Genomic DNA, 20,107 nt, shown 5'->3' with positions numbered 1-20,107 from the left:
TGATATAGAATATTATTTAACTACTATATTAATGGCTGCTTGAGTACTATGTGTGATTCTTACAATTCATAATCGGTATTATTTCTGTTATTCGTTGCAATTTTTGGATTAAAAAAAAAAATTCTCTGTTGAGTAGCTTATATATTATCGTGGCCAAGGTGGATATATCCACCTTGATCGGTTTGATCCACGAATAATAATACGTATATCTTAATTCGTGGCTTGATCGTAGCCACACTTTTGTTTATTATCTATGCTACTATTGCTATTAAAAAGTAAAAGACAAGTTTATTAGTTTTTTGGAATGTGATAAGGACTGTGATAAAAATGTAAATTGTTATCTATATCATGTATGATATTATCTAAACACAAGATCAGTTAGATCTAATCTGAAGAATAAGGATTACTGGGATCACACCAAGTTAGGGTAGTAGCATCAGTAGCTAGTAAGTACTTACTCATTATTCACTTAAATACCTATTCAGCAATATTTACATACTCATGCTCCGACACTCGTTACTCATAAAACAATTAATGAGTATTTTCAATTTTGCTATATTGGAGTAATTTTTGTCTTTTGTTTAGAACAATTTTGTTAGTAACTCGTCGAACTCGTCATGGCTCTGAGAATGTTTTTCAAAAATACCACGCTAAGAAGTAGAATGCCTTTGCAATTAAATGTAAGTTGTTTTTAAATATTTTGGAATAAAGCTGTTCCTGCGGCTTCGCCGGTTATAATCTGAAAAAAAAGGATACAAAATACCTAATTAACGATTGTGAACAAACAAGGCCGCATTTAAGATTTAGCTGCACCATGTAATCAAATTCTGCCGCCCCCTCCCGTTTCAGTTTACATAAATATTAATAATTTTTGTTAAACAAATAACAAATGACATTTACAAACAGCTTGCAGTTGCAAATAAATAAATTAAGAATCAAGAATTTACCAATTGAAAAAAGAAAACCTATAATATATTTTGATTTTTTTTTTTTAATCAGTATTTGTAACATAGTAATTAGTAAAATTAGGTCACTATAATTATGTAAATACGTTTAAATGGTTAAGTTCTGCGAACAATATTTTATTAACATTTTTACACTATATTCTATAATGAAAATCAAATCAAACTGATTTTATTGAATAAATTTAAATATTTTTTCTATAACTTTTAATTTTGAAAGGTAAAATCATATTTATTTTTCTATTTGTATAAGTATTTATTGTAATTATTTATTGTATGAAAAAATGTTTATAACTTTAATGAATTGAACATATAATATTTACAGAACTGGAAGTGGTCAAAACTAATAAAACATAGTGAATTGAAGTGACTGAATTTAATCATAAAAGTGATCAAGAAATGACATATATCAGTGATGTTTCCTAAATCCTAAATATTATAAAAAATACTTCATTTACATTTTTCTTTGAATCTCTAGTTACAATTAAATCGATATAATTTTTATGGTATAAATCACAATAAATAATAAATAACTAATACAAATTTTAATAAGACATAACTCAATCATACTCAAGGATTTTAAGTGATAGCAATCGTTAATCGAGTTTAATCATTGAGTATAGACAAGAATACAATTTAATATTTAATATTTTTAATCTGTATTCATCTATGCTAAATGATAATTAGAATCTAAAAACATAATTATTAATTACAATAATAACAAAAAAAAAAAAATGAAAGAAAAACTAAATATAAAACTTGTCAGTTAAATTAAAATTAAAATACTCCTAGGACAATTACACATTAGCACTTTTTCCAGGACTACGACCGCCTCCTTATATCTACCGCCTGGTGCAATCACACCCATTGCACCCCCCTAAATGCGGCCCTCTGTACAAAGCAGGGCCAGATCTAGGAAGCAAACCACTGAAACCACTTAACCCGCAAGGTCTTGATTGGGGGCCTCAAATTACTAAATAAATGAATAAATTAACAGTTATAAGCATAATAGAGAGGAATGATGTTTATAATTTTTTATAGGCCATTGATTTTTTTATTATTTATTTCATGACTTCAAAGGATTTTTGACAAATTTTTACCATTTTCAAGTAACCTAAAAGCATTAAATTGTCATTGGATATCAAGTATATTTATCAATTATCTATTGATGTTATTCTTCAGTTATATACTTTTTAAGTTAAATATTTAAATTTAAAGTTTTGTAGCATTAACAGATAAAACTAATAAACTCTAAATTATAATTCATTGAAATTGTAATTTTAATATTTTATTAATGTTTATTATGTTGTATTTATTATATTTATGTTTAAAACTATGTATTTATTGATACATTTTTAAATTTATTATCACTTATGTATGTACAGAATTTAATATGCAAACGTGATTCATCATATCGTTCAAGTCCAATAGCTCAAGACCCATCGTGTTATGCCAAGTATGAAGTATCATCTTCTCCAGAAGAATGGAAATTTGTTGAGAGACTACTTCCGTCGACTCTCATACCAATACCATCTGACAGAAAAGATTTGCCATCAGGATGGCAGCCACAAACAGGTAAACAACATCAATACAATGTGTTGATTATATAATATATCATAAAAAAAATGCTGTGACCAAAACATTTTTTTTTTTTTTTTGAGGGGGGGCAATTTGTTCTCAAATTATTGCAATGCTAGAATACCTACTTATCACCTATTATGTTATGACCCCTTATAAAGTATTCACTTTTTTTATTACTATAAATTGTATTTTACAATTATGTTATCAATAATGGTATCCATACAAATTTACATTTAACATTAAAAAAAGTTAAATTAAATTTTTAATTAATTTGTCATTGTAAAATTGTCTCTGCTCATTTTGTTAAAAATAATAATAATCGATTTAAAAGTTCAAGTTTATTTACCAAATTAAACTATTATTCATTTCATTAAAAGTTAAACCATTATCTAAAACTATTCATTATTTGAAGAGCCTTCCACACAACCTCTACTAAATCCTGATTATCACCAAGGAAGTTAGTTCCCATCTTAAGTATACCAATTTCATTAGTCAGGTGGCACTACTAAGTGTCTTTTAAATTTAATTATTATTGTCACTTCAAATATTTATCAAAATTGCTTGTTCTTACTTTGTATAGATTCTAATTATTAAATTAAAAAAAAAAACAAGCTAAAAATATTGTTTATTACTAATAATTACTTAAAATTGATAGAAAAGTACATTTTTAGAATTATGTTCATTTAAAAAAATAATATACTATAATTTTTTTACTGTTTTGAAATTACTTAATTATTTTAAATTGAAATAGATTATGATATTTATTAAAAATTATACTTCTTTAATCATAGTGAATTTACCATTATTTAATAAAGAGTTAACTATACAACTTACATATTTTTATTGTTATTCATGGTTTTACAGCAACATTTGAAAAATATCCTTACTTTGTTCACCGTACACGTAATCATATGCTACCTGTATATCTTAAAATTTCAATGAGAGGAACAAGACGTATAACTCAAATAAATAATGTAGATGGTAACATATGGGCATTAGAAGAAGCCATTAAGAAACATTTGACAACAGTATACGGAAATAAGAAAATAATAGCTACTAAAGTACATGAAGTATGTGGTCATTTATGTATTCATGGGGACCATGTGTCAAAAGTTAATGAATGGTTACTCAAGAAAGGTTTGTAAAGAAAATAATAGACTAAGTAAAAAAAAAAATATATAATATAAAAATGAATTTACAATAAAATGTATGTAAAAATAAACTAAAATTGCACTTTGACTACACATTGTTAAATTATTTATAACTAAACATTAAAATTTAAAAAATTCACATAACATAATATTATAAGAAACACAAATATAGGAAGTAGAAAATAGTTACTGTTAATACTGAATTACAATATGAGCGAACAAAATTAATAGTAAGAGAATATTTTAAACAGTGACATGGGAACAGTTTTGCTTTACAAAGAAATCATTTGAGTGGTAGTTTTATGAGGTAGTGTAGCATAAATATGAAATTAAAAATTATATACATAAATTAAAATAACAGTAAGTATTTAAGGAAAAAAATAAACTATTAGTCTTATAGATAGCAATGATATAGAATTTTTACTATACAATGTCCAGCAAAAGAACATGCTGTGATCCGATAAAAATTAGGTCTTCTCCGTAATCACATGAACATCTTATTATCGAGGAACCAGTCTCAATGACCAGGTGTCAAACGGGGATGCACAAAATCGGCATGATCTCTTACTGGACAGATAGTAAATTATGCCAAAATTGAAATTAAAATTAACTATGGTTTTAGAACATGTTGGATGACTTATTTAGTATTGATGTTCATTTAAAACAAGTTTAACATGCCACTGTTTAGTAATATTGTTAATGTACATGATTAATTAAATTTTAGTTTAAATCAATTAAACACACACATCACAACTATTTATGGGTACACTAAAATCTAATTTCTATAATTGTATAAATATAAATTCTTAATCTAAATCACATAAGTACCCTGCATAACTAAAAACAATGTAAAAATAAAAAGAATAGTTAACAAACAAATAAGAGCAATTATTATAATATCAATACTGACAATTGTACAAAAAATATGCAATTATACATAAATAAAAAAAATTGACTGTGTAATAAAAGTATACACAAAATAATCCTTAATAAAGCTGAGTTGTTATAATTATAAAAAGTATCTTATCAATGAGCAATTTATTGGCAGGACTTTGCATTCAGTCTTGTAGATTTCTATCTTATTTATTTATTTATAAAACCACCTTCAGTCTGACAGATGAACACCGTTCTTCATTTAAAAACAACATTGTATTCAGCAATGGTTTCTGCACTTTTACCTCAAACATAGTTTTCATCTTTTGCGTCTTTAGAATGCCACGTCCTTTGAGTATCTGTAGGCAAGGGCATAGCTCGTCTGGGCAATGAATTAATTTCATTTTCAGAACAATTGTTATTATGATTTGCCAAATAAGAGATCTCTATAGCATTCTAAAAATAAACAAATATAATTTGATGATTCAATAAAAATATAAATTTAAAGTTAATAAAATAAAAATATTTACTTTAGCATCAGGAGCCAGTGGATTACTAGTTATGTTAATTGGATGTATCACATATCCGTTGGGTGGATGAGTGTGGCTGTGCGTATTGTCAGAGGCCATTGGCAAAGTGCATCCATTAACCATTTTACCATTTTTCAGAGCAAACCCATTCATTGATAATGGCTCTAGTCCTGATACTGCTTCAGAACTCTTGTTAAGCTCTAGGAATTAAACAGAAAATAGTTAATGTATTGTAATACTATACAGAAGTTTACACAAAAAAAAACAATAATTTACCTGGTGAATTTGAGTGTGATGACATTCGTTTGCTATAAATGCATACAGTAAAAAATATAAGTAGTACAATAGCTCCAATTACAGCAACAACTGCACCAAGCAAAACATAGAGTGACTTCACACCACCGATTGTCGAATATGCATTATTATTATTTGCAACATTATCTGGAATATTATCAGTCCACTTTGGAGTATCTGTACTAGTTTTAGGTTCTCCTAAAAAAATAAAATTTTTTTAATGTTATGCAATATAATATAATGCTAATATATAATATAACTAAAACAAAAACTTATGTGTATGTACAAGGTACAATATTTATATACATTTAAGTTACTTATTTTGATTTAAAGTATAATAATACATACCAAATGTTTTGTGTGTGAGTATGGTGCTAAAATTAGAAGCTTCGTGTACTGTAAAACTTTGTAATTTCAAATCATATGAAGTATCTGGAGTTAAGTGTGTAACAACAAATACACGGGTATCTTGGCCATCAACTATGGCTTTAGTATAATCACCAGCAGTACTTGTAGCTCGATAATAAACATAAAACCCTTGAACTGGAGCAAGTACAGAATTCAGGTACTAAAAAATTAAATCATAGATGTTTAATAGGAATGTTTGAAATACAATTTTTTTTAAATATTTAGTATTACATACCTCCCATTCTAATAATATAGAAGTACTATCAACAGCTTTAGCAGATACTAAGGTTGGAGGTATTAAAGATCTGTTGGGTGGTCCTCTACTCAAATAGAAATGTTTTGAAGTAGGACCAGATTTATTGTCATCATTTGAATACACTGCAGCTACTCTAAATCTGAAATATAATGAAGATTTATGTTACTAAAATTAGTTCATCAGTAGTACATTATTTTGTTTTAATAATATTAAATTCAACTTTTAAAATAAATAAAACTGACCATTTATAACTGAAAAATAAATTAGCTTATGCTAAAACTATTTTTGGATAATAATAACTCAGTTCTAAATAAACATGAAATTTATTTAAATATTGAAAGTTTGTTGACAAGTAGATACTTACTTTAAATTAATTAGAAAAATATTGTTTGTAATGTTAGTGTATTAAAATTGAAGTACTAATGTTTTTAAGTTGAACACTTACACATAATCATGATCAGGTAATAACTTGTCCACTTGATAACATCGAATATGCATTTGTATATCATCACTGCTTGTATTCCAACTACCACCAACTTCTTTGTATTGCAATTTAAAAAATCGAATTTGCAGTCCATCATTTGGTGGAACAAACCATCGCACCATCACTGAATTTTCTGTTAATCTGGTTACATTTGGTTGTGAAGGAGGAACCATCTCTATAAAAATAAAAATCATTGAAAATTTTAAACAATAATTTGCATACATAGACCATAGAATATTTTATAATTTAACATACCATTTCCTTTTTTCTTTTTATCTTTTTTTCTACCTTTTCCTTTGTGGTTTCTATCTTTTCTATCTCGTTGTGGAGACCGTGTTGTAGAATCTAAAAAAAAAAATTAGTATTATTTCCTGTTTTTATCACCACAATTTTTTTTTTTTGCTCAATGTTTAAAATAGGTAAAACCAAAAATAACTATTTAAAAAAAATGTCATGTATGGTTAATGTTTTTTATACATGCACACATTTTTAATTATGCAATGTTAATATTATTGTACACCATAATATTTTCAATATTCTAAAGGTGAACTTGTTAATTTACAAACAAAATAAACTAACAGAATAGTTTTTTTTTGATAATACAATTATTTAAATCACCTTCATAATAATGTTGTTGAGAAGTAAGTTGTGTAATTTGTTTTGGATTGACTTGAATCATAGCAGCCCAATATGAGCACCCTAAGATATTACATGCAAAACATTGAATAAATCCGGCTTGGTACTTTTTAGTGTTGTTTAAAGTCAAAACGCTTCCTGAATAAAATAATTTCTTTTAAATAAATTATAATTTTTTAATTATTGCTCAGAATAACTAACCTTTAACAAGTATATTTGTATCATTAACCGGTTTTCCATTAAGATACCAAATAATTTTGGGAATTGGTGTTCCCATAGCTTCACACTTTAATGTTTCAGAACTGCCTTCATCTATTACCACAGATTCACTTGGACCATTCTTAACATAGGGCAGCTCTAAAATATAAAAAAACATTTGATACATTAAAATATGTGTTATTAGAATTGTCAAAAAATATTTACCTTGAACTTGAAGTGTTATAGAATGACTGATTTTTCCATAACTATTTTCAGCAATACAATCGTATACACCAGAATCTTCAATACTAAGATTACGTATAGTTAATAAGCCCGTTTCAATATTGGTTTTGTTGTCATTTATAAGTATGTTCTTATGAACTCCGAGCCATTTGACTGTAGGCACTGGTTCACCGTATGGGGCACATTCAATACTAACATTTGAATCTAAAATTATTAGAATAAAATAAATTCATAGTTGAGTTTTAAAAGTATTGAAAAAAAACCCCCAACAAATTTTATATTGTTATAAAATAATACATTTAATATAAATAGGAATCAAATGTATATAATTAATTAACCAATGATTATTACTGAAAATAAATATTTACATTTTTGAGCAATATATAAAGATGATGGTTTACTTATAAACCTTGGTGATAGTGCAGCATGACTCGAACGAACATCCAAGTATAAAGACATAGAAGAATTTATTACTTGAGATAAAATATTATTGGTTGCTGAACATGTGTAATGGCCAGTATGTTCAGATTGAATATTTTTCAATAGTACTGATCCAGCTGAAGATACTGGAGTTGTTCTAAGTAATGGTTGACCATTTTTATAATATTGAATTAAAGCAGGTGGATCACTTTGAATAGGTTTTCCACAGTTTAAAGCAACTGTGTTCCCTGCAGTAATTTTAAATGTATCGTCATTTGATAATAATGAACGATTATCAAATTCCTTCAGCGTCGCCAAGGTCAATGTTGCAGCTGTGGATGCCAAAGAAGATGCACCAATAGTAGCCACACATTGATAATCACCAGTATCTGCAATACTCTCAACTTTAACAACAAGTCTACTATTACTGTTGGTATGTACTGGAGCTGGATGTATAAAATCCTTTGAGTTATGCAGCCATTTTATATTGTCCACATTAATATTAAGAGTGCAGTCAAACACTACTTCATCATGAAGTGGTGCTACCAACGATTCAGGTGACCGTATAAAATAGATTCCAATTGCTAGAAACAATAAGTTAAAAATAGATTAATAAATATAACTTAGACAAAACACTCATAGAATTTTAACAAAAATAAAAATATCAAAACAAAATATAATTATAAATATATTATGAAAAATAATGATTATCACACCTGTAGTATTTCTTGAAAATTCTAAAATGATTAAAATTGGGATTAAAACCCCCCAATAAATCATTGTGATTATTGGCTTAGGTAGTTCACTTCATTATTATTTCTGGAACAAAATAAAGTAATCATTAATTGAAATATAATATTAAGATTTGTTTTTATCCGTTTATATTAATATAGTAGAAACCACATTTAAATATTTGCAGAATCATTATTTATTAAATTAACTCATCATTAAAAACTAAATTTAAAAGAAAAATAATAGATAAAAAAATCTTAGAACTTCAGGTAATAAATTTCTGGTTTTTAGTGTCCAAAATTGTTAACTTCTCAAATAATGTTAAAACCAGTTCTATTACATTTGTATTTAACACAGAAAGATGTAGAAGATATACATAGTGAATATAGTAGTTTTATATTGCATTTCCATGTTAATTTGTTTAACACATTATGCGTGTTATTAATTTAGACATTAGCATATTAAGCTTTAAGTACACAAAATAAAGTTATTATTTAATTGAATTATATAGAAATACTGTATGAGTTACAATTTTTAAAAACAAATTGAATTCTTACGTCAAGCATAAAATTTGATATTCAAAAAATTTTTTTTTTACAACAAGCGACAAGCACCTGTTTTTACCAAGGTTGGGAAACAAGAATGTCGCGTTGTTCTTCACTTCGGTAGTTTTATTTGGTGGTTTAAATAAATCACATTAAGAAAGCAATATATTATAAAATACAGCATACTAAAACGTGTTTTTGCACGCGATTACAAATACTGCTAATGAGACAAAAATCCTTTTGAGTTCATGACTTTATGAAGTTTACTGTTAGATATGATATCTTAACAAGTAAAGTAAAATGTACAAGACGTACAATATAAAATTATAATTAAATACATTGTTTTAAACTGAAAAACATTACCAATAGGCATAATAAAACCACAAATACAAATTTATATTGATTTCGATAGACTATGACATTATATTATCTATTATTTATTATATACATCATACAAGCCTACTTTTTTCAGTGGTAACTAGTTGTTATGAAATTTCGAAATGTATTGTTATAGTTATAGAAAAACAAACCCCTATACCATATAAAACTTGTAGGAAATAAGGGCTTCATAGGTGTCAAGTTTCCAACAATGGATTTACCATTACGAAATAAAAGAACGATTTCATAGGGGTACTATGTATTGAATTATAAGCTTTTGGTGCCACCCAGAAGCCGGTCTATTCAAAATATTTTTCTAATATAAACGAATATTATTATTTAGGTGCTAAATAGTGGTGTACATTGGATTGAGGTAATAAAGTACAACTATTGTAAATATATTATATATATGTTTAGTTTCAATTTTTACATCCCTAATAATACAATAATTAGTAATTTGAAATCATAGATTTATGACGTAATGATCCGACATTTTTAAATTTTAGTTTTTTAGCTGAGCAAAGAATGTTAAGAATGTATTGGTTTCTTAAACCTGTGCATATTTTTTTATTGTTTACGTTAATTTGAGGAGCAGTTTTGAAGCACTTTAAATACTTTCTGGTTGAACCTAACCTCAAGATCATCGAGATTAAATAAAATACATTAAAAATCAAAATTGATTTTATCGAAAACTGGATAATATGTTTGTTTAGGTATATCATAATTCATCATTATAAAAGTATCCATACTCTATATAAAGCATTTTATAACAATAAAACTGTACTACTTATATAAACTCTAAATATAGGATCTATTCTCCATGCCCCTCCCATAAATACGTTACTGATATGTACCTTAAAAGTTATAAGTTATAAGCTTATAGCTAATCAAAGTAAATATCAGCCGTGTTTGTTAATTCAGTAGATGAAATAATGATATTTACTATTTTCATATAATTATTTTTCAAATGTATACACTAGGAAAAATTATTATATATTTATTGAAAACTGTTAAGTGGCACGAATATAATTTTCTTTAATCAACAGAAATTTAACTCTGTCTGTGAATACACAATTTTAGGTCAGTTTCATAGGACCCGTCACATCTATAGGCATTAATTATCGCATGGTATGCGGTTCAAATTCAAACGATTGCAGAACAGGAAAAGGAAGTTATCTGAAAAATATTTTATCTCACACTTTTCACAAAAAAAAAAAAAAAAAATAGAGAATGTTATATGACCTATAATAAACTAATAAATTATTACTGACACGTACTAACATATAAAATAAAAATATATTTATAAATTAAAAATACCCGAATTCTATATTACTAATATTAATATATATTTATAAATACTAGAAAAAAGGTAATATTTATACAGTTATAACTTATAAGTATTATAATTTATAAGATAGGTATTTACACAATTTAATTTAAAAATAAAAGGTGGGCAAGTGGGTATAACTCTGCTGTATAGTAGAGATGGGGAGTAGGTCACTAAAATGGATGAGTTAAATTTGAATGCAATGACAGGTATCATTTTATAGGAAAAACAATTCTGAACAGAGATGATTTATCAGTCTAGGATAATTTGTAAGATATATTATATTATTACCTATATTTAAATAGTAATATATAGTAATTTTACGCGATTTCGTAAAAAATTAAATTTTTTACGCATAAAATCTTTTCTAGATTGACGCTTGAGTTTTATTTTATAGTTATTCGAAGAAAAAATTATGCAAAACCTTGTGTTGGGTTTTCTAACCTTAGATAGATATTACAAAATAGTTATAAATTTTCAACTTCAAATCCCTTCCCCGCGATTTTGTAAACATTTGAACTTTAAATGCTTATAAACAAAAATTGTGACCAACGCTTTTTGATTTTTTTTATTACAATAAGAACAATTTATAATAAATCTTTCATTAAATTTTAAAGATTTTTTGGATAGCCATTTTTTTTTTTGTTATAGTCATTAAAAAAAAAAAACTTAGAAAAATCGAAAATTTCAATGGTCAATAAATAGTTTAAAAAAATTCTAAATATTTTGAAAATTTAATCGTTAATAGATAATGCTAATATAAACATTTGGTGAAAATTTCAAGTATTTACAATGATTCATTTTAGAGTTACAGCAAAATCAAAAAATCGATGTAGTCAAAAATTGGTTATGTAAAAAAATTCCCGTTTTCCCGTTATATTTTTAAGATTTTGAAAACTACTGAAGGTTTTTTACTTTTGACCCCCCCCCCCACAAATACTAACCAGATCCAATTTCCTTTTCAAAGAGGGGCTGGAGTCAAAAATCAAAGCATTATTACTACTCCAAAACGTGATAACAGACACAAAAATAAAAATAAAAACACACATCATTGTAAAATCAATACATTCATCACTCAGTTCAGAATCTAAAAATTTTAATTATAATAAAAAGTATGATGACATTTATAAGCATAAAATCTTCACAAATATTTACAATGGCTCACATCATACGATCGTATTATACTATTAGTTATGCCTATAAGTATAATAAGTTAGGTTGGGTTTTAATTTATTCAAAATTCACAACAGCAATTACTCATTCTTTGATGTGTTAATTAACAATATACTATGTTATACACGATTATCGAGTATTGACACTTGTAAAAATGCCAATGTAGAGGTTTTGACTATAGTATATTGAACTGATCCTGGAATAAAAATAATAATAATAATTTAATGCAATGTCAACATGTTCATATTTGTATCTGTATTTTATAAATATTATACACATAAGTGTAAATAATAATATGTATATAAATATAAGCGACATAAGCATGTTCGAGTATCGATAACTTTGTAAACATCCAATATAAACACGGTGTTTGTAACTGATAATAACATGTACAGAAATACGTTAAGTCAGAATAATAATATTCTAAGACGATATTTATGTGTCTGGTTTGGTTAGTAAAATGTGCACAGAGTGGAAACAAGGACATGCAAGATGAAGCGGACGTAAAAAGATGTGTTGGTTTGCATATTGTGCTGTCTGGGTGGAACGATTATATACCTTAGTATAAATATATATTATACTTAAGCATAAGTATAAAAAAATAAATCACATTTTGGATAACATATCCCGTGTGTTTTTCACCTACGTCTATTTTAAATCAAACTACACAACATACCTACCTATTAGTTAATCATAAATAATAGTTAAGTATATTTTTATCTCATAAACTAAGAATCGTTATACGATTGTTTTTTGCTGGATACAGATATGTATGCACTAGGCAAGCGAAATACTGACGCTCATATTATTATGTACAATACAATGCAGTTTTAAGGTGCGTTATTACAAGGAAACCAGATAACGAACACGGAAAGCTATATTCAGCGATATACAACAAGATATTAAATCAAAATAAACGTTTTCAAATAACTCTCGTATAAAAAAAAGTATTTCTTAAACTATTTTATGTTAAGAAAATTCAACCAAACGAATGAATTGAAAGAAAAACAACCTATACCAGATAAATGTATTCGTTTTGAAGATCCAATAAGAGAATGCAGCGTGTATGTTTTGTCTTTGGATGAACGCACCTGAACTGGTGTGGAACAAAACCATCCACAAGATACAACAACCGACCTGGAATGCTGAATCTTCCCCAACCCGGACCTGTTGCTACTACTACTGTTGTAGATGCTGCTAGTAGGTTTATTTATTATATTTATTATTCCTTCAAAACCGGCATTGTTTGAAGAAGTATTTTTTATGGATAGAATAGCAATAATATCTATTAATAAAAATAAATAAATGCAAATACAAATTCTTTCGGAGTGCAGTTTACATTTTTAACGATTAACGATTGTTGAACCTTAATAGTGCCTAATAAAAATTAATATTTTCAAAACTTCGTTTGAAATAGTAATGAATATTAAATGATTAAATCACATATGTTCAGCTAAAGAAAAAAATTAAATAATAAAATTCATAATAATTTTGTTATGTGTCTACTGTTATGATCAATGATTATTGATTATTTAAGGATTAATTAAAAATAAAAATGATTAATATGAGTATCAAAAACTTGTAGATACAGTTAACTAGTTTTTTTATATGTATTAATGATTAATGCATTGTTTTTAAAATAAAATTAGCTTAAAATAATAATTTTATTTATAGAGATGTATTATTATTTCAATACAATTGACGTAAATAAAACAACCTTAAATAAGTAATGGTAATGATTGAAAAGTCCGACAAATACTAATTACAATGCTATCGGAGGCTCTATTTAATAATATCACAATAAGCAGTTGCTGCAATAAAAAAAATAGGAACGAGTAAAGCACACAAATTCCGTTTTAATTGTTTAAAAAAAATATACAATCGGTATACTTAAAAGGAAACCAGTCTCTCTTTCGATAATATAACTAACGAAAAATGTTTTTCTTTTCCTTGTGTATGATGTCAATGCGAATTTTCTGGTGCTTGTTATACAAATTCGATGTCTGTATAAAATATTTTCGAACCGGTTATATAATCGTATCGTACAGTATACTTATAGACGTGTATATGTTTTTTTTACTTACATTAAGCCGGCTAACTAAACACTTTAAATACGGTAAAAAGGAGTAGTGGAAATCTGATCCTATAAGCAAGAAACAACGATCAATCAAGTCTGATAGGTTACAATTACAGGCGGAAGTTGATTTATTTTGGATGTTTTATAGATTATTACACATACGTTAAGGTGTTTCTTAACGTTTCGATAAAATTACTAAGTAGGTAACTCTACCGACTAATATAGGGGAATTCTGTACATCACCTCTCAGATACCCAAATATTTAACTCTTTACGATTGATATCACTCATCACTGTTTCACTACTTTATATTTTTTGATTTAAGAATGATTTTTTTCACTCATTGATGGAACACAAAACGAGTTTTTAGTTTACAAATATACGAGTACTTAAATCGAAACAAGAACGGGTCGGGTCCAAGAATCTTTTTTTTTAATTATGTTGAGTTTTCATTTATCTACATGTTTACAGAGATTTAGAAATACATGACTAGCACTTTTTAACAAAGATAGAATTAAATAATGTGCACATCTAGTTACATTACAGTTTTATAAATAACAATTCTATGGATCCGAACAAGTCAGTCGTTAATAGGATCTAACAAATACAGCGTGGCTGTGTTGAAAAAAAAACATAATAACTTATCGTTTATGTTGGTTATTTTTCTTTTAACAAACCCTTTGATAATCTCGAATTGAATAGGTTTCATTTCTTTGGAATTCAAACAAAGAACATCTCGTTATTCGTTACGGAGAAAAATTCGGTACACACTTACCTATATGTTGCTCATACGAACAAGGGAGAGAAAAAGTGATTAGCCGATAACATAATAAGTGTAACATTTTGCACCGAAATGTGATTATACGGTGTTATTAAAGGCAGTAGGCGTATAACCTAAGGGCCTGTACGACTGTACCTTGTGAGAAACAAGTATAACATCTGACAAACCAGACACAATCACCATGTAATTTACACATAAGGGTACAAAACAACTATAGGCTCATTGAGTTTAACACTATTGTGCGCCATTTTATATTTTTCAAATACATTACATAGTTTAGTGGGTCAAAAGCAAAATATTGTTGAAATGTCGGAATTTATAAGGCTTAAAACGTATAGGGACACAATAACGATTTGTAGGTATTTTTTTTTCATTTTATTTATTCTTTGTTACGTGTAAACAATTTTAGATCAACAATGAACGCTACTGGAATGTTTGGGCCTTCTGTGCCGCTTACCTGTCATCTAACATGTCCTTTTAACTACACAAATATTATCTCAATACAGATTTATTTTAGTTTTACTCTTTCCGTTTAATACCAATGTAGTTCGTGATGATACAAAGAACAATAAAATAGTGGGTTCACTATGCATTATGTCTCAGCTACATACACATAAATCTGGTCGCCCACATAAAACGGACGGTGTTACCTACATGCAATTCCGTTCATATATAGTATTTTAATTTTAAACTACATAATATTATAATAAAAATCTTATAGTATAATAAAATATATAATGTATCAAGTAATACTCTACTATTACACACTGTTTGTTTTATATGCATATTATAAAAGTCACGCATTATTATTTTAAATTTTGTATACGATAGGTATATTATTATGTAAAATAAAATTATAGATCATAAACACACCATAATAAAACCATTAAGGAATTTATTTTCCTTTAATAAGATAATATAGAAATTAATTTTAAAATATAAACACTGTGAAAACGAAAAGTGTCAATTTTTTTGTCTGAGCACGTATGACGTCGTATTCAGGATGAACAAGCGAAGATATGATGGGAGATATACGAGACAGGTCTGTGAATCATGATTAACCACAGCTGTCTGATGTTTTAATGCTTATTGTGGCTGCTAGGCACACAACAATGGACCCAATATTTTAATAATATAACACAATAGCCGTTCCCACACAACATATAAGGATGGAAAAAAATTTTTTGATAGTATGAATCACTTTGTAATTTAAAAAAAAATCACTGATTATATAGCATAGAAACACTATTAATACCTCGAGGTACATAATTAACATGATCATAAAATAGGTTTTGTAACTATAACAACACTATTAAACGCGTATATTTAAAACTACACGACTAATTCAATAAAATGCAATAATAGTCGTTATTAACGGTATAGACTATCAAGGAAACAGGATCTAATAATATTGCATTAACTTATAAAGCTATACATTTATATGAATCAAACTTGAATAGTCTAGTATACAAAAAATGTTAATTATTCTTAAAATAACAAAACCTATAATAATGATTACTGATTAGTGATTATATTTAATTTTTACCTATTTATAGTGTTTACTGTATTAACATATTATAATATGTACTTGTGAAAAGTAACAAATTAAATATTGTAATAATGTAATATAATAAAATGTATAAGAATTTTTACAAAGGACATTAAAGGTATTTTGATTTCTATATAAAATATATTTCCATTTCTAAAAATAAATTCGTACATTATTTTGTAAGTAGATTATTATAATAATAATATTACTATAATACCTATACTTCATTATGTTAGATTAACCAAGAGGTAAAAAATATTTAAAAGTTTTTATTAATTTTATCGTTTTGATTTTTAAGTAGGTATAATTTTAGACACTTTTCTAGAAATGTTATGGATAATTATTTAATATTTAAAAATGTATAAAAATACTTGTGGGTATTAATACTAAAATGGTATACAAACAGGATACAGATTCTAGGTAGTGGGTGTTGGATACCTCAGTCATCATGCTCAGTTCACTCCAATATAACATTGTATTATTATGAAAATTTAAAAAGGAAAAACTATTTTAAACACATAATTTTTTTATAATTAGTTTTGTATAGTTTTAGTAAATAAATTATATATGTCAAGACGTCAAGTGTATTTAAGTTTATTTACCAATAGATAAATAGTTGAATGTGAATGTTTTTATCAATAAATTAGACAACCTAAATTAAGTTATCATAATATAAACTTCATGTAAAACACTTGTCCTACTTAAGATCTAAAATGAAAAACAATAAATATAATTTTACTTGACATAATGGAAAAATAATAGTAAATCCTCGAGTAAATCATATAAGAAAATGATTCATATTCTATGAAATCAGTAACACTTGAAAGAAAATAATCCATTATTTTCCAATTGAGACAAAATAATATAGGTATAGGCTATGTATATTTAATTTAAGCTTATATTCAAAGACATTTTAAGAAATTTTATCTGCTAATTAAAAGTATAATTAATAATTAAAAATTTACTCAAATCTCCATAACCCAATTGTGTATGAACATAATGATAATATATTAAATTGCTTTGAATACCTACCTACATAATTATAATTTTTGGATATGGCGAATAGAGCTATCAGGTTATATTAAGCTATATTATTAGTTATAAACAAGGTAAATAACTTTTATGCTTAAAAACAATTAAATATATAGTTATGAATGCATTAAAGAATCTTAATATGCATCTATATGGAAATAAACTTCAAAGTCCATAATTATTCAAAAATTGTAAAAATAAATACAAACATGAAGTACTATCATTTTTATTTTTATTAAAACTGAATATTTTATTTTTTAGGTAACCACTTTAAATTTTAATAATAAGTCAATACTTACACATAATTAGTATAAAAATAATTAATAATAAAAATGGCTATGAAGGCTCTTTATTTTTTAATAAGATTTCTTTTATAGCCTATAGACTATAGGTAATTTAAATTTAATTTTTGTTGATTTATTATTTTATCTTATTATTAAACTATATAAAATCTTTAAATAAACAAAATAATTTAAATTTAGTAAAATATGCAAAAATATACAACATACATTTTTGGAATTGTATTGTATATACATACTGTCATACTATGAATTAATGAATATCATACAAATGTCTGTCCAATCAGATTTTGAATAATATTCACCTTACACAGAAACATGCAAATGTATAAAATTATGAGCTATTCTTAAAAAAAAAATATTTAAGCTAGGTTAAATTTAAAATTATGTCAAGTCCTTGGAATTATTACCATACATTTTGTACCAAAATTGTAAAATGTAAATATTTTTTAATATTAAATACCCCATTGATTGAATTTCAAGTAGTGATATTAGAATATTATTTTAGGTAGAATCAAGATATACAATTTAGATATAATAAATTAACACATAATATGTATAATGTATACCTATATAATAACGGGTCTTACAATAAAATATAGATTATAAGTAGATACAAGTTATATTATTTATAATGGTTTACAAAATCTTTTTTTAAATACTACAAAATAATATTTTATTAATAGTACCTGCTATATTTAAGTAAACTTTCATGAGAAAAATATCTTAGGTAGTAAATACTGAAAAATTAGTTTACTTTTCCATCAACGAGTTAAAATACATGACTAAGTATTTATTTAATATTGTGGACAACAATACAAATAATTCCAATTTCAAACGAAAACATAAAATTATATATGGATAAATCCAATAATTAAAAACTTACCTATATAAACAAAATGTAACTAGAAAGATATATAATACAAAAATTGATAATGTAATAAAAAAACATAAATTACGTGAACTGAATAAATGGGTATATCCTATTTAAAATTCTTAAGTAACTTAAAAAATATATAGGTATTTATAAATTAAATAAGGTAAGAACTAAGAAGGTACTCACCAAAATTAATGGACAACTTCTGACATATCTGTTGATATTATTTTGAAATATACCTATAATAATATTAAATAATTAACTTTTTATACTTCACGGAGACGAAAAAAAATAAAAATGTTCGATTTAATTACTCAAAAGTCACGTAATTAATTATAATTAAATATTATTTCACTGAGTAACGGACGGTTCTAGTGCTAAATGTAATAAGTTTAACCGCACAAGCACACAAACACCACAGACGTTGAACGGAAACAAGTGAACTGATTCACCTGCAGGAAAGTGGAAACTGAAGTCTGAAATGCCGACAAACAAAACAGGTTCAGGTATCTGACGCATGCGCGTTGAGGTTAATAACAAGGATTGGGAACAGTGTTGTCAGTATTAGTATTTGTAATTATAGTACGACTACATTGTATTTTGATGATAAATCCATATACATAATAAATTATCATAAGTTAAAGAATTTAATAGTAAATACTGATACAGCACACAAATACACAATTATAGTACAGTAGAATACAGAATCTGTCAGACCGTAGACATAATACTAAGTATTAATATTATGTCTGCGTGTCAGTTACTCTGATCTGCTATTTAGATATATATATACGTTTGTTGATACTATGAATCATAGACTATGATACTATTGTCTATAGTAGATAGATATGAATAAATTAATATATAAATTATGAATATGATTAAAGGAAGCCGAACTCTATTCCCTATACTGTTTACTCTCCACTAATAGATAGGTATACTAGAACGTCTAGAACGCGCTCAGGATCTTTAGTGATGTCGTTTTTATATGTACGAGTTATATCAAAATGCCATAAGAAATTTATTGGTTATTATTCTTATGATTTAAATCATTGCCTCATTGGTGGAATTCAAAGAGGAAAGAAAAAAGTGCACACGAAAAATAATTCTGTGCAGAGACATATATATATTTATTAACTATACTAAGTATATTATTTTCATATTTTCATATTTTTCATTAAGTTAAAAATTACGAAAATCATGACTTAAATTTTAAAATTTAAAAACGAGGATTTCCCTCTGATTGTGTATCAAAATTACATAGACTGGAGACCCTATAACCAAAGAAATTCTATAGGTAAT

General features: G+C 26.1%; 2 protein-coding genes across 2 annotated transcripts; one reads left to right on the top strand and one right to left on the bottom strand.

Annotated features, from left to right (window-relative positions):
* Nucleotides 1–294: 294 nt before the first annotated feature.
* LOC113556551 (probable 39S ribosomal protein L49, mitochondrial) lies at nucleotides 295–3,784 on the top strand. Its single transcript, XM_026961572.1, has 4 exons — nucleotides 295–446; nucleotides 586–680; nucleotides 2,348–2,537; nucleotides 3,408–3,784. Exons 2-4 carry the CDS (start codon nucleotides 618–620, stop codon nucleotides 3,686–3,688), a joined length of 534 nt encoding a protein of 177 aa, XP_026817373.1. The 5' UTR covers nucleotides 295–446; nucleotides 586–617; the 3' UTR covers nucleotides 3,689–3,784.
* Nucleotides 3,785–3,929: 145 nt separating this feature from the next.
* On the bottom strand, nucleotides 3,930–19,268 carry LOC113556550 (interference hedgehog-like). Its single transcript, XM_026961571.1, has 13 exons — nucleotides 18,992–19,268; nucleotides 8,753–8,855; nucleotides 7,985–8,620; nucleotides 7,599–7,820; nucleotides 7,377–7,532; nucleotides 7,158–7,313; nucleotides 6,795–6,884; nucleotides 6,501–6,714; nucleotides 6,035–6,194; nucleotides 5,740–5,959; nucleotides 5,374–5,589; nucleotides 5,098–5,297; nucleotides 3,930–5,023 (listed from the first exon to the last, which is right to left on the bottom strand). The coding sequence occupies exons 2-13, from the start codon at nucleotides 8,814–8,816 to the stop codon at nucleotides 4,874–4,876; spliced, it is 2,484 nt and encodes an 827-aa protein (XP_026817372.1). The 5' UTR covers nucleotides 8,817–8,855; nucleotides 18,992–19,268; the 3' UTR covers nucleotides 3,930–4,873.
* Between the last annotated feature and the right edge of the window lie 839 nt (nucleotides 19,269–20,107).

The sequence above is a fragment of the Rhopalosiphum maidis genome, chromosome 4, assembly GCF_003676215.2.
Source record: "Rhopalosiphum maidis isolate BTI-1 chromosome 4, ASM367621v3, whole genome shotgun sequence".
Taxonomy (NCBI): domain Eukaryota; kingdom Metazoa; phylum Arthropoda; class Insecta; order Hemiptera; family Aphididae; genus Rhopalosiphum; species Rhopalosiphum maidis.
Note: the sequence above shows the minus strand (reverse complement) of the source record. Positions and strands in the feature narration are given on the sequence as shown.